This window comes from Melanostigma gelatinosum (assembly GCF_949748355.1).
Source record: "Melanostigma gelatinosum genome assembly, chromosome: 20".
Lineage (NCBI taxonomy): Eukaryota > Metazoa > Chordata > Actinopteri > Perciformes > Zoarcidae > Melanostigma > Melanostigma gelatinosum.
Window position 1 is genome coordinate 20,570,101 of NC_136653.1, and position 14,671 is coordinate 20,584,771.

Here is a 14,671-nt window from a genome sequence, read left to right on the forward strand (position 1 = left end):
TTTATAAGAGGCGTGTGGGAACATTAATTGCGAGATATATGAAAGTCACAGTGGAGTCGTTCCCGTCTGAGGTATCAGAGCCGACCGGCAGAACCAACGAGCTCTGTGAGGACTACAGACCAGCACACGCTACAGAACAGAGCTAACGGCAAACGGCTAGCGTGAGGGTGCGTTCAGGCTCTGTGCAGTACAGATGAAGGTGAATCATAGCGTGATCATGATGCGTTCAAATGTAATCTTGTGAAATGTAGTTTTTGGTGAATAAATAGAGTAGTTTGAAGGACATGTTTTTACAGCAACATGAAATATAAAATAGATTAATTGATTGACAATCATCAGCAAAGGCTGCTTCTCTGATGAGAGCATCAATTGTATGTTTTGTGCATTTATTTATTATAATAAATGTCCAAATCATTGTTTCTACATTTTCCATTTCGTACAAGTCGAGACCTGCAACCGCAAAATAAGATCAACAACGTAAAGAGCTGTTTTACACGTGAACCTTTGAAGTGTGAACGTGTTGCAACAGTTCTCTCTGTTTTTAGGTTGAAATCACAGAAAAGATGCTGTAAATGAAACCAAACTCAGATGATGAATCAATGAATCAATTCGTTGATCAAGAGAAGATTAATTAGAGATTGTTCCAGCTTCTCAGTGCTGCTTCACTTTGTCATATGATAGTTAATCAATATGTTCATTTATATATTTCGGTTTTGGAATGCTGATCAGACAAAACAAGATATTTAAAAACACCAGAGAAAGTTTCTTTATGTTCACTAACAAAACAATTAGTTTATTAATCGAGGACATAATCATCAGATTAATCAATTATGACAATAATCGTTCGCTGCTGTTCTTCCACAATCATGGCGGCACGATGCAGAGTACACACATGTACACTGAAGTACACAGAATAAAAGGTCCATGCTGTCTCTGCTGTCGATCAACTGAATATTAATCCACAATAAGTTTACATTTTGAAGTCATTTACCAAATAAATGTCAAATATACTGTTTAATATCATTGAATATATTTGGGGTTTGTGTTGTTGATCAGACTGATATTGTGATGTCACGAGAGCTCTGGAAGATTGTGATTCATTATCTTTTCATACATTTTATAAAAACCTGCACCTCAAATAAGAAACCCTCTTTCAGAGGTGAAGTATGTGCTCGTCACAGCGACCGTCTGTTCCGGGAAACGGGACACGTGATACGCTGACGGTGACGTCATCGCCCCATGAGGCTGACCGATCATTATGTCATTAAGTTATGCATGTGAGTGTGAGGGGGGGGGGGGGGTGTTAGCGTGCAAACAGGGCCTTTAAATCAATAAAGAGGGCGGTGAGCGGTGAACTCTCTGAGGTCCAGACGGTCACTTGTTAACCCTTCACTTGCTGCTTAGCAACTGATAATTCATGTTCTGGGGTGGAGCTGAAAGGGTTAATGTAGATAATTAGTGTTGGATGATAATAATATGAGTCAATGGTTCTCAGCCAAGTGATGCCCACTCATGAGTGTTCGTCATGCTTCAGGCTGCTGCTTTACTTCATGAAGGAAGAACTCTAACCGAGAAACAAACAATCTGATTTCACACAAAATCATCTTTTATATTTAATGCTTTACTTCCACAAACGCAAGTGACTTACACTGAATACTGTGGCTGAACCAAGAGGCAACCTCCTGCATTCCCTCTAGTGTCCACCAGGGGGCGACTCCTCTGGTTGTATAGAAGTCTATAGAAAATGACTCTACTTCTCTCTTGATTTATTACCTCAGTAAACATTGTAAACACGAGTTTATGTCTCAATCTCTAGTTTCAAGTCTTCTTCAATACAGCATGATGTTCATTTAGTACATTATGGTCCATTTAGAGTCACACAGACCATAAAGCAGGGGATGCTTTAGGGCGGGGCTACACTGTGATTGACAGGTCTCTACCAGAGACGTATACGCCGTCTCTACGTCACTCCTCAGTCCAGATACGGTCACTTCCTGTTCACTGGTTGCAAAAAGTCAAGATGGCGACAGATAAAATGCTAAACTCAAAGCTTCTAAACTTCAGTCCACAAACCAACGGGTGACGTCACATGACTACGTCCGCTTCTTACATTCAGTCTGAGGTCGATCTCCATCGACCTCGATGTTAAAACGACCAACTTAACAGCAGAAATAAACATGTTTACAGCCTGGTTCAATGAAAGGTGTTGCTCTCGATAGCTAATGTCTCTGTTTATGACAACAGTAGGGAGGATGAATTTATATACAACTCACCCGTTTGAATTATATTAAGGATCAAAATTCAGCATCATTGAGGGCGTGGCCTCCGTGAATGCCAGATACCAGGATGAGTTCAGCAGGAGAGCAGCTGCTCCTGTGTTCTTGGAGGTGAAATCACTGTTTGTCCACGTCCACAGCAGAACATTACTTTGCTCCCGTGCTGGTACTCCATCTAGTACTACACTGTAGTACTACACTGACTAAGTAGAAGTACCTCATACTACCACACTTCTAAACACCACCACTGTCCCTTTGATGTGAAATAAATGTAGTCATGTTGAGATGATGAACATAACACCTTCATTTAAAGGATTCAATCCAGAAGAAAAACAAAGAAAACAAAACTCAATGTAAGAAATAAGACATTTACAGATTGTAAAATTGATTAAATCTGGACTTGCATTGTCAGGCTTGATTGTTGTTCTCTTCTACTTTGTATTTATTGTTGATTTATTTGATTTAGTTTCGTGTCACTTCGTTATTTTCAGTCATTTATTGTCTGGAAGATGAAAGAAATATTACAATGACGTTTATGTAGATGCTGATGAATAAAAGACCTCTAACAAGCAGACCTCCAACAGAAGGTTTCACACTCGTTTAGGGCACCAAAACATTGATCTTTGAACAGTAATCTTTTTACAATAATGTCAAACTAACTGTGAGTACAGTTTTAATTGTTGGTTAATGCGTGATAACACATTTTTCATATTTCATACGTGATTATACTAACATTTTTGTGATATATATATATTCTGTATATTGATGACTGAAAACGTTTGTGTCATTGTGACACACATGAACTTGTTTACATCATAAATGAATCAAGTAAAGAAGCGGGTGGAGTTGGTTTTGGGTGCTTTAACAAACAGGGCTGAGGATTCAGTATTAATATGTATTTTAGTATTAATGAGATGAAGTCAGTGGTCCGATCATGAGTCTGGTTTACTTCCTTCAGAAGGAAGTTTGCGCTTCATAACATCTGTTGTTCTGACCTGCTTCTGCTTCCCGCTCACGTTTCTTTATTGTTTCTCGTTTATTTATTGTATATTTTCATTTGGTCGATTTTGTATAAATGTATGAATAAAGAAGCTTCTGGACGCTACAGTCTGAACATTGAACATAAGTTCCGTGTCAGTGGGTGCTCCTGTTTCCTCTCTTCCTCTAACGTGTAGCGAATGCATCGTTAGCGCGCCGCGACCTCTGACCTTCTCTGCCTCCTGCTGCTGCCGTCTCTTCTCCCCGGCAGCCGCCCGGCGCTGCTGCTCCTTCCTCTTCTGCACCTCCATCTTCCTCCCTCGCTCCTCGGCGGAGCGATCCAGCTGCTGCTGAGCGCGGCGGTCTTTATCCCGCAGCATCTCTGAGCACACGGGAGGACCTCAGTCTCCTGTTTCTCTTTTTCAGGGAGATTTTCTACTTTTCCTCCACTAAAGTTCAGAGATAAATGTAGTACAGTAGAAAGTACAACATGTACCTCTGAGATGTAGTACAGTAGAAAGTACAACATGTACCTCTGAGATGTAGTGCAGTATAAAGTACAACATGTACCTCTGAGATGTAGTACAGTAGAAAGTACAACATGTACCTCTGAGATGTAGTGCAGTATAAAGTACAACATGTACCTCTGAGATGTAGTACAGTATAAAGTACAATTTGTACCTCTGAGATGCAGTACAGTAGAAAGTACAACATGTACCTCTGAGATGTAGTACAGTAGAAAGTACAACATGTACCTCTGAGATGTAGTACAGTAGAAAGTACAATATGTACCTCTGAGATGCAGTACAGTAGAAAGTACAACATCTACCTCTGAGATGTAGTACAGTATAAAGTACAACATGTACCTCTGAGATGTAGTACAGTAGAAAGTACAACATGTACCTCTGAGATGTAGTGCAGTATAAAGTACAACATGTACCTCTGAGATGTAGTACAGTATAAAGTACAATTTGTACCTCTGAGATGCAGTACAGTAGAAAGTACAACATGTACCTCTGAGATGTAGTACAGTAGAAAGTACAACATGTACCTCTGAGATGTAGTACAGTAGAAAGTACAATATGTACCTCTGAGATGCAGTACAGTAGAAAGTACAACATCTACCTCTGAGATGTAGTACAGTAGAAAGTACAACATGTACCTCTGAGATGTAGTACAGTAGAAAGTACAACATGTACCTCTGAGGTGTAGTACAGTATAAAGTACAACATGTACCTCTAAGATGTAGTACAGTAGAAAGTACAACATGTACCTCTGAGATGTAGTACAGTATAAAGTACTATATGTACCTCTGAGATGTAGTACAGTATAAAGTACTATATGTACCTCTGAGATGTAGAGGAAAGATGTACACGATGTAAATACTCAAGTAAAGTACCTCAAATGTATTCTGAAGTACTTCAGTTAATGTACTGTGTAATGACAGAGTAATTAGAGGGCGGAGCCAGCTGTGACTCACCTTGATGATGAAGACAGTGGCAGCACATTTAAAGGATGTAAGGTCATGAGGTGCTTTACCTGGAGGGCTGCTGTGATTGGTTGGTGACCGAGCAGGAGACGCACTCCTACTGGTCATCAGCGGTGCAGGGAGAGGGGCCAGCGCTGTGTATTTTTGGGGAGAAAACAGTCAGACATGATTCATGTATTTATACTTCTTAAAGCAGCCATGAACACATCTGTGCACATACACATACACACACACACACACACACACACACACACACACACACACACACACACACACACACACACACATATTAGATATGCAAATGCATGCAAATCTGAAGTCCCAAGTGCTTCATCTTCACTCAAAAATGACATCATTACATGCAAAAGATAAATCAGCTGAATCACATGTATGTTTTTAAGGCGGTATCAGCTGATGTCAGTTGAGGAACGTGACATCAGAAGCTGCTGCATTCATTCAAGAAGGCTCATTTGAAGAGCATCTAAAAGAACATTTAGTCATATGATGTTGGATATAAAAAAATAACGCCGTATGCCGTACAAGACTGTATATTTCAAAATGTACTCACCAGACCATCATATTTATTTATATATGATTCAGAAAGGCTACTACAAACTGTATTGAATGCAGCAATGATTTATATACGATGTAAAGGCTTCATATGCACACAATGTGAATGACGTACTGCAGCAACAATGACAGATCAATGCAAATATTTATTTTATAACACAGGATGCTCGATGCTTTCCCATTTTAGAGGTGACATCATCATTTTAAATACAAAGGATGACATAGCATTGCTTCATTTCAATCTATATTTGTTCAGTGTTATCAGGAAGTCATCTGGTTAAAAACTAGGTGTGTACATCTGCAGTACAAGTACATTAAATCACCCATTTTGTGTACATTTAATGGTATATAAGCGAACAAAAGGTATCTCTTCCTCACCTGTCATCTCGGTGCAGCTAGGAGCCACTTCGGTCATTTCAGACGCCGAGGATGATGCTCATCAGACGGACCTGACACGAGCCAGAGAGCCGTTAAGAAAGAAGAGCCGCACAAGAGAGCTCCAGTGCTCCGCAGTGACTCAGGGAAAAAAGCACGGAGGACAAGATGATGCCAGGAGAGAGGAGAGAGGAGACGGAGAGGGGAGGAGGTGGAGGACCGTATGCCTTCACAGCTAGCTTAAAAGATGATGTAGCTACGTTTTAAAAGCAAGTATAACTGACAATCAATGGCGGAGAAGAAGAAGAAGAAGAAAGAGTTGGGGTCTACTTTTTCCATACCTAAAAAACATACCGTTTGACATAAAAAAAACAGAACTATTATTAATATAGGGATGTGAATGTTTCTCTTGCCCCCCCCCCCCCAAAAAAAACAATGAAAGATTTAAACATGGAGAATACATTTAAATTAATGTGGAATTAATGTGGACCTCACGGTCCCGTAAATGTTGTCTGTCTACAAACAAACCTGTGAACCGCTTCACACACAGTTGGCTAATTTACATATTAATGCGCCAAAAAATGTATGTACCACTCACGCCCGTTATGCGTCGCCTAGCAACCAGCTGCTCAAGTCTGTCTCTGTCTGTTTGTCTGTCTGTCTCTCCCTCTGTCTGTCTCTCTACCTGTCTGTCTCTCTCATGCCCAGTCACGTGCCTTGATTAGGCCCCGCCCCTTTGGATCGTGACGGAGCGCACGTGCCAGGCACAAGCGAACCCCCCCCAGCGACTAAGTTATGTCATATTTAAAAAACAAACTGAGGCTCAGGCTGCTGTTGACGTGCAATGTGTCACACACACACACGCACACACACACAATGGCCAAGTCAAATGGAAGCTCTAAAAATAACTTTAAGTATTTATTATTATTAATGGTAACCATCAGGAAGAGTCAATGCTGAAAAATCCTGCATGTTCATATAGATTAATACTTATGCATCACTACTTTGTCTATTTGTGTCTGTAGATTTTCTCCTAAATTCACCAAATGTTACCATTAGATAATGCCTCATTTGCATATTTAATGTAATACTAAAAATAATGGTGAATATTCATGTTGATATCTATTTTATTTTTAAGTGGGTGTCTCCTTAAATATAAAAATGAATAAACATATATATTTTAAAATAAATGTATATATAAATAAATATAAAAACATGTATTAATACATAGAAATATATATGAAAACACATACATCATATTTTATGGCATTATGGATGAGATGTTTAAAAGCACACAGAAACAAACAGCCCAGACGGGTCAGAGATCGGGGATGCAGAGCTTTGCTCAAGGGCACATCAGCTCATGTTTGTGTGTCTTCCCTCTGAAGACATAAATAGCATCAGGACGGACATCAGGGGGGACATATCGTCCTCAGTCGACACGGACGCTGCCGGCCTGCAGCTCTGGAGGTTGTGAGGTCGCTCCATCAGAAGACCGGCGTCTGAAGCGTGTAGCGCTCCGAAAAACACCACGGCAGCTCAGTGGAGTTAAGATCTTTATTGGAAACCCAGCCTTTTTAAACATCATGGTACATTTCTTTTTTCTATTATTTCAGAGTTACAGCGACGGGCACAGGGACCCCATGTGGTCTAGAGCGGTGGTTCCCAAACTCAGGTGCAGGGGCCCCATCAGGGCCCATCAGGGCCCATCAGGGGACCAGAGAGAGGTGAGGAGGAGAAACATACTTTATATCTGGTATTTGATGTCCTAGAGGTTCAGAGTGAGCTGAGGTGGTTACCGGTGTATGTCGGGGGGGTGGGGAGGTTTGGGAACCACTGGTCTAGAGAGAGCAAACAAACAGAAAACACATAGGAGGGAAACAATAGAAATCATTTGATTCTTTTTTGTTTTGTTTAAATGTCAGCCTTCATGGTTCGATCCCTCAAAGACAAGTTAGTGGAATATGACGTTAACAAAAGTAAAAGATACAAAGCCACTCGAGTGTTTCCACAACAAACCGTCCCGGCGACAAGGATACAGAGAAAACAGCGCTTTATACTTTTATTGACGAACCCAGAGATTCTGTAAGTGTTGCTCAAATTCCACAACAGTGTGAAATCAATATAAATACATTTAAAAAAAAAAGATGACTTGATGTCGGCGGTCACGGTGTCGGTGTGAATACTACGCGTTTCTTGATTAAAAAAGAAAAAAAGAAAGGTGAATGATGTGAAATTTGCCATTTTTGTTATTAGAAGCAAAAAATAGAGTAAAAAAAAAAAAAAGAGGTGAAAATCTAGCCAGACATGCGGACATTGGCCCTGAATATGATGCTGTGATCAGCCTACTGTTGATCCTCCAACACACTGTGGTTCTAAAGCAGCGTCTCACTTTGTAGTCATGTCAACAAGAACCTCAAAGGTTCTGGTGTCCTTTCTTTCCTCCTCTCTTGAACTTCTCAAAGAAAAACAACAAAGACGTCTACTGATGTTCGACTGGAATAGATTGAAACGTTGTATTAACTGGACTGGATTGGCATAGGCTGATCTTAATAAAAAATAGTCGTCATCGCTGCGGCGTATCGGCTCAAAATATTCCAACGGGAGCGTCTCTTAGTAAAATCCCTCGTTCCTCCTCCAGGAGCAAGTTTAGATCTGGAACACAGAAAACAGGATTATCATATTATTATATAACTTCTATCCTGCTTCAGTTCAGACAACGTTTAGTTTGTCAGAACTTCTTTTAAAAGACAAGTTCATTTCTTAAAGTAAGCTTCATAAAAGTACTATAATAGACACCCAAGAAGGGCTAATTATGAAATAAAAAAAAAGGAGCTGACATCATCAATGTCTTCATCATCGTCGCCAATGTCATCAAACTGGATGTCTTCATCGTCTCCGGGCCCGAAGGTGTCCGTCTCGTTGATTTTGGCTGCGAGAAGGAAGACGGAGGAGGCGATTGTTAGAAAAGGAAATACTATATATACGCACTATACACACACCATATACATACTATATACTACATAATGTTTCCACTACACAGTGAGGATCGCCGCTGTTTAAAGTCAGATACTTCACACGTTAGTTCACAGGTTTCACTTTCCTTTACGGGTAAATTAAGGAAGTAAACAGCAGCAGTCTGGCGATCAAGCTTCAGACACACTTTACCTCCGTTTCCTCTATAAATATAACATCTATAAATACTATGAATAGAAGCTCTATAACACTGTGTTGGTTTGACTCACCGTGCTCGGGCAGCTCTCCGTACGCTTTCAAACTGCGAGCCTCGTCTGCGTTGTACTTGAGGATGACGTCGGCTTTGTTGTCCTGAAACACAAGTCGAGGAGTTTTAGTGTTCGGGTTAAACTTGTTGCTGTTTTAATGACAAAAATGAGCAAATAAATGAGATTTAAATGACTTAGAACTGTCAACAAGTTGGGTCAGCTGAAGACGAGTGTACCAAGTAGGGTTGTTGCGATACCAAAATTATGACTTGGATACGATACCTGCCATAAGTCTCCCGATACCCAATACTTACCATACCAGAATTCGAGACAATACCACAAATACGATACTGGTATATTTATCTAGAATAGTAATAATTAAAACATCTGTACGTTCCCTTTTTCAGTCTTAGTGTTACTGGATCTCAGTGTTGCATTCGACATGGTCGACCATGCCATACTCCTAGAAAGACTAAACATCTGGGTGGGAGTCTCTGGCACAGTACTTAACTGGTTTGAATCCTACTTGAAGGGCCGAGAATACTTTGTGTCTGTGGCTGATTACACATCAGAGCTGACTAAAATGACATGTGGTGTTCCCCAAGGTTCAACACTGGGGCCTCTTCTGTTCAACATCTACATGCTTCCACTAGCTCAGATTATGGAAAACAACAAAGTGTGTTATCATAATTATGCAGACGACACACAAATCTACATAACTATGTCACCAGGGGACTATAATCCCATACAAGGGCTGGGTAACTGCATTGAACAAATCAACAACTGGATGTGCCAGAATGTTCTTCAATTAAACAAAGATAAAACAGAAGTAATTGTTTTTGGTACCAAGGACGAACAATTGAAAATCACTGCTCAGCTTCAGTCACTGATGTTAAAACCCACAAACCAAGCCAGAAATCTAGGTGTAGTTATGGATTCAGACCTCAACCTGAACAGCCATATCAAGACAATTACAAAATCAGCCTCCTATCACCTGAAGAATACATCAAGGATTAGAGGACTTATGTCTCAACAGGATGTGTAAAACTTGTGCACGCATTTATCTTCAGCAGACTGGACTACTGTAACGGTGTGTTTACAGGTCTCTGTAAAAAGTCCGTCAGAAAGCTGCAGCTGATTCAGAACGCTGCAGCTCGAGTCCTCACTAAGACCAGGAGGGTGGATCACGTCACTCCAGTTCTGAGGTCTTTGCACTGGCTTCCTGTCCAACAAAGAATTGACTTTAAAATCCTGCTGTTGGTTTACAAAGCACTGAATGGTTTAGGGCCAAAATACATCTCTGATCTGCTGCTACCTTATGAACCATCCCGACCCCTCAGGTCGTCTGGGACCGGTCTACTTTCTGTTCCCAGAGTCAGAACTAAACATGGAGAAGCAGCGTTCAGTTTTTCTGCTCCACATATCTGGAACAAAGTCCCAGAAAGCTGCAGGTCTGCTGAGACCCTCAGCTCATTTAAATCAAGATTGAAGACCTTTCTGTTTGCTGCTGCCTTTAATTGAACCACATTCAATTCATATATTAATCAATTTCCTGCATTTCTGCATTTTACTACTGTATTTTATTTCTTACACTGTTTCTTAATTGTTTTTAAATCTCCTTTTCTTTTGCCTTATGTTTTGATGCTTTTAATGGTTTTATGTGAAGCACTTTGAATTACCTTGTTGTTGAAATGTGCTATACAAATAAACTTGCCTTGCCTTTTTACCAGCTTGTTCCTGCCCAGCTTTTTGAACACTTAACAAATGGCATTAATATTAATGTTTAACCTCTTCGCATCTTTTGAGCCTCTCTCATATTGCCACTGGCTTTCAAACACAGCTGGAAGGAACTCTGTCTCTGTGTTGCTGCTGACTCTGCTGCCATCTGTCTGAGGGAGTGGGTGGACAAACAATGCTTCATTTACTTGCATAGTGCGTTTGATATTTTCACTTCAAAAAGGTACCTTTTTAGTATCGATACACCGTGCAACATTAGTACCAACACCATGTTACGCTGGTGAAAGACTGGGGTAAAATATTAAAATGTAAAGGCATTATTAAAATGACAATCCTCAATATATTTTAGTCTTGGGCTTTTATAGTGAAAGGTAATAGGAGTAAAGCGGTATGCGTTGCTGTTAAAGAGTGTATTGTCCTAGATTACTACAGAACAGAAAGTACTTTGTGGCCGTTTGTGTTGGGATGCTCTGCTCACATTAAATATTTTTTTTTTCCATTTATTTCGCTCCTCTCGTCTGCGCAATGCATGATGGGACGCACTGCTCGGTTAGTGACATCGGTTTGTACGCTACTTTTCCCATTGCATTGTGGGATACTTTTGAGTCCGCTGTACATGCAGAACAGCGCTACAAACGGTGAAGTCACTACACGGAGAGAAGCGAGTGATTTAGAACACAACGAGTCCAATAAATTCAAGACATTTGTTCCTATTTCTTTCATTTCAGGGCTCAGAAACCCGAAAAAAAGATGGCTGCTTCAGAAACACATCTGATCAACACACCTGATAATCTCTCAGCCCCACCAGGATGATGTCCGACGTGTTAATCCAAACCTACGGGGGGGGGGGGGGGGGGACAAAACAGAGTGTCATACAGCAACACACTGCACTTTGTGACACACACACAATTGAAAACACGCTGACTCAGCATTACATCGGGAGGTTTTCCTGTCGGACGACGGTCGGGATGTTTCTACCTTTTTCCGGAGTTTTCCTCTGATGTGGCAAAGCCGCTTGGTTCCGTCGAAGCACATGGCCTCCAGACGTCCGTTACCCAGCATCTTAATCACCTGAGCGTATTCTGGAAGAGGAGAGAGGAGACGAGGGTTAATCCAAGGAGAGAGGAGACAGTCACATCACAGAGGTGTTTCTGTTTCACAGAGACATCACGAGGAGGTCCTTACAGATAAAAAAAAGAAGCCAAATATATGAAATAAAATACATATATAAATAGTTAATAACAAGGCTCTCCTGGTGTGTTTAACAGAGTCCTGTCTCAGTTGAAATAAAACACATTAATGTCTTAAATTATGACAGTTTTATGAAATATATTATAGGCTTTAGTGGCATTGAATATAACTTCAAAACATTTGTGTTATTGGGGCACCGCTTCAGTGTCTGACAACTTACAAACCTTTCCTGTGACTGATTTAACGGAAAAGTGCAGGATGAAGGTTCTACTGTTGTATTTGTATGACAGTGAAGGAAGAGAAGGAGAGCTTTTGCATGAAACAAGCAAAAAGAGTACGCTTTAAATAAAAATACATATTTAGTCGCGTGACCAGCTGGTCGTCTTTTGGCTTTTTGGGTGTTTTTTTTAAATTATTATCGGCTCTGGCTTTTCAAATCTTTTGTACAGACACAGTAGTAATAATAATAATAATAATGATGATAGCCCAAATATGTAAAATTGCATATTTTCAACTGAAATATTGTCACAAAAACGTCAATATCTCCCACAAAGCCAGAGAAACATGCTCATGCCATCAGCTCACTGAACAAACTGCATTGACTAAATTACACAAGTTGTGAGATTTTATTATTCATCTTGTTTGCTAAAACATGCTGAATTTACCTCTAGCCAAATCATTGTTTTATTCAACTGTTGACTGATTGAGTGTTACAACTTTATGTACGGGTGAAGATTGATTTGCCTTTCACAGATTTCTTGTGTAACTTACTGAGCAGAATGATTTGATCAACTAACAGGAATACCAAAGAGTTACTTCAGTTACTCGCGCCAGAGAACACATGGATCTTTAGTTCACCGTCTTTGGTGAAACTCTTCTCTTCTGACCCCCAGACCACCTGAAACCAGAACTCACCCTGTCCGTCCTCTTTGAACACCAGCTCTCTCTTCTCAGACTCATTCTCGTTCTTTCCACGTCGCCGATTCTTTCCTCCCTTTCCTGTAAACACAGACAGGAACTATATTCATTCAGAGTTAACGGCGTTCAGTCAGCTCAGAGTTCCAGTTAAGTTTACTTCTCGCTGTGACAGTTTTTACACACGTCCTCCACAGATAAACAGTAAATACTCATCAACACAACATTCAATTCAATTCCAATGAGCAGTGGTTAAATGTAAACAAGGATATTTACTCAAGTACTGTAATTAACTACACATGTATATATCCATCTATATAAATACTATCAACAACAGGAGCTAAAGTTATCTGCTAGTTTGCTAATCTAAGTGACATTTATAGAGACGTTCCGTCCAAATTAGATCTTTAAAATGATTTTAATAACCAGGAACATGGCTACCTTATGCTATCAGAGATTCATTTAGGGAACATCAGAAGTCTCGAGGCACATCCAGGGTGGGGTATAAACAGCAACTAGCTTAGTTAGCTGGGTCAGCTAGTAGCAACTAGCTAGTTAGCTGTGTCAGCTAGTAACGGTATTAGACTACCATGTATGTTAGCTAGCTGCTAGCCTAGCAGGCGCAAAGTGTTTAAAAACATTAACTAACCTAAACTAACTTCATTATTATCAAAGCCGAATTCATATTTAGTGAGTAAGTTGCACGTAGGCACATCTGACGGGTGAGTAAAATACGTTTAATTTGTGTTCATAAAGGATAAAGTTAAAAAAAATTTAAATCCGAGATGCTAACTAGCGTTAGCTTGTCGGTGTCACGTTTTCACTGCGTGTGTCTTAGCGGCGGACTCGACAGACAATTAAACACCACTAAAAGCACACGTGCTCCTCTGTCTCTTACCTTTATTCTTGGGCATATTCTTTCACGCCTCGGTCACGTTAATCCCGCTCGGTAGAAACCACTCACGGTTCAACAATAACTGTACAACAGTCAGATCTAAACTGACTGAGCGGTCCGAGAAACTAGCTGGTCACCGTTTGATACGCTCCGCGGGTTTGCGCATTTGCCTGCCAAGGCATTCTTCTTCTTCTTCTGGTTTTACGGCAGTTGGCATCCATCTTATTGGTGCATTACCGCCACCTTCTGCAATAGACAATAGGCTTACAATCTTTACCCCCAAAAAATAAAAAATAAAAACACTGACGGGTGAGTAAAATACGTTTAATTTGTAAAAAAATATATATATTTTATATATATATATAAAAAATATATATATATATCTCCTCACTCCGGTTCAAACCGGAAGCGATCCTAATAATAATTATAATATGATATATATTATTATATGATATGCATTAATATATTATGCAGAATATTTTACAAAATATGTTTTTGCATTAAATCATTCTGGGATGTTTGCTGAAATTGATTGGATGTGGCACAGCCCTACCGAGAACATGTTCCACCAGCCGACACTGATCGAAACCCATTTCCGCCAGCAAAAAACTAATTCACCAACACTTTTGGTGCATCCATCTGTAACCACAACTGACCAGATGTTTCCAGTTGCTATAGAAAGTCGAAATGATGAGTCATAGAAGCAGCTCTTCATAGGTTACCCTACATTTGACATATACATGGATTGTGAGTACATTGAAGACTTCTTTAAACGTGGCAAACAACAGATGAAATGTACTTGATGTTTCACATGGATTGCTGAGCAAACGCACCCTTGAATCGACTGAGGTGGCGACCTTCAATAAACAGCAACTGGAACTTTTTTTTGCTGGTAGAAAAAAAGTTAAAAATAATAAATATTATCTTTTTATATTATTTTATTTTATATTACATTACATTACATTGAATTTAATTGTTTTAATTTATTTTACACTATAAGTAAAATACATCGTGATCAACA

At 39.9% G+C, this 14,671-nt stretch overlaps 2 protein-coding genes across 7 annotated transcripts in view; both read right to left on the reverse strand.

Annotated features, from left to right (window-relative positions):
* map7d2b (MAP7 domain containing 2b) overlaps positions 1-5,718 on the reverse strand; it is a 21,939-nt gene extending 16,221 nt beyond the window's left edge. For all 6 annotated transcript variants that reach the window (XM_079291712.1, XM_079291711.1, XM_079291710.1 and 3 more), the window contains exons 1-3: positions 5,692-5,718; positions 4,794-4,877; positions 3,485-3,636 (exon numbers count right to left, since the gene is read on the reverse strand). In XM_079291712.1, coding sequence (XP_079147838.1) covers positions 3,485-3,636; positions 4,794-4,877; positions 5,692-5,698 — 243 coding nt within the window. In that variant the 5' untranslated portion in view covers positions 5,699-5,718. The remainder of the gene's footprint in view (positions 1-3,484; positions 3,637-4,793; positions 4,878-5,691) is intronic.
* Positions 5,719-7,231: 1,513 nt separating this feature from the next.
* On the reverse strand, positions 7,232-13,811 carry eif1axb (eukaryotic translation initiation factor 1A X-linked b). The gene is made up of 7 exons (XM_079291878.1): positions 13,654-13,811; positions 12,756-12,839; positions 11,628-11,731; positions 11,434-11,484; positions 8,934-9,015; positions 8,529-8,620; positions 7,232-8,343 (listed from the first exon to the last, which is right to left on the reverse strand). The coding sequence occupies exons 1-7, from the start codon at positions 13,667-13,669 to the stop codon at positions 8,338-8,340; spliced, it is 435 nt and encodes a 144-aa protein (XP_079148004.1). The 5' UTR covers positions 13,670-13,811; the 3' UTR covers positions 7,232-8,337.
* Positions 13,812-14,671: the final 860 nt, after the last annotated feature.

Bases quoted from the DNA above. Each gene is read 5' to 3' on its own strand.
- eif1axb (XM_079291878.1), bottom strand. The intron at 9,016-11,433 runs GTGTGTTGATCA...CTTGTGTTTCAG, and splicing joins TGGGGCTGAGAGATTATCAG to GACAACAAAGCCGACGTCAT. The intron at 8,621-8,933 runs GTGAGTCAAACC...TCCTTCTCGCAG, and splicing joins CGGAGAGCTGCCCGAGCACG to CCAAAATCAACGAGACGGAC.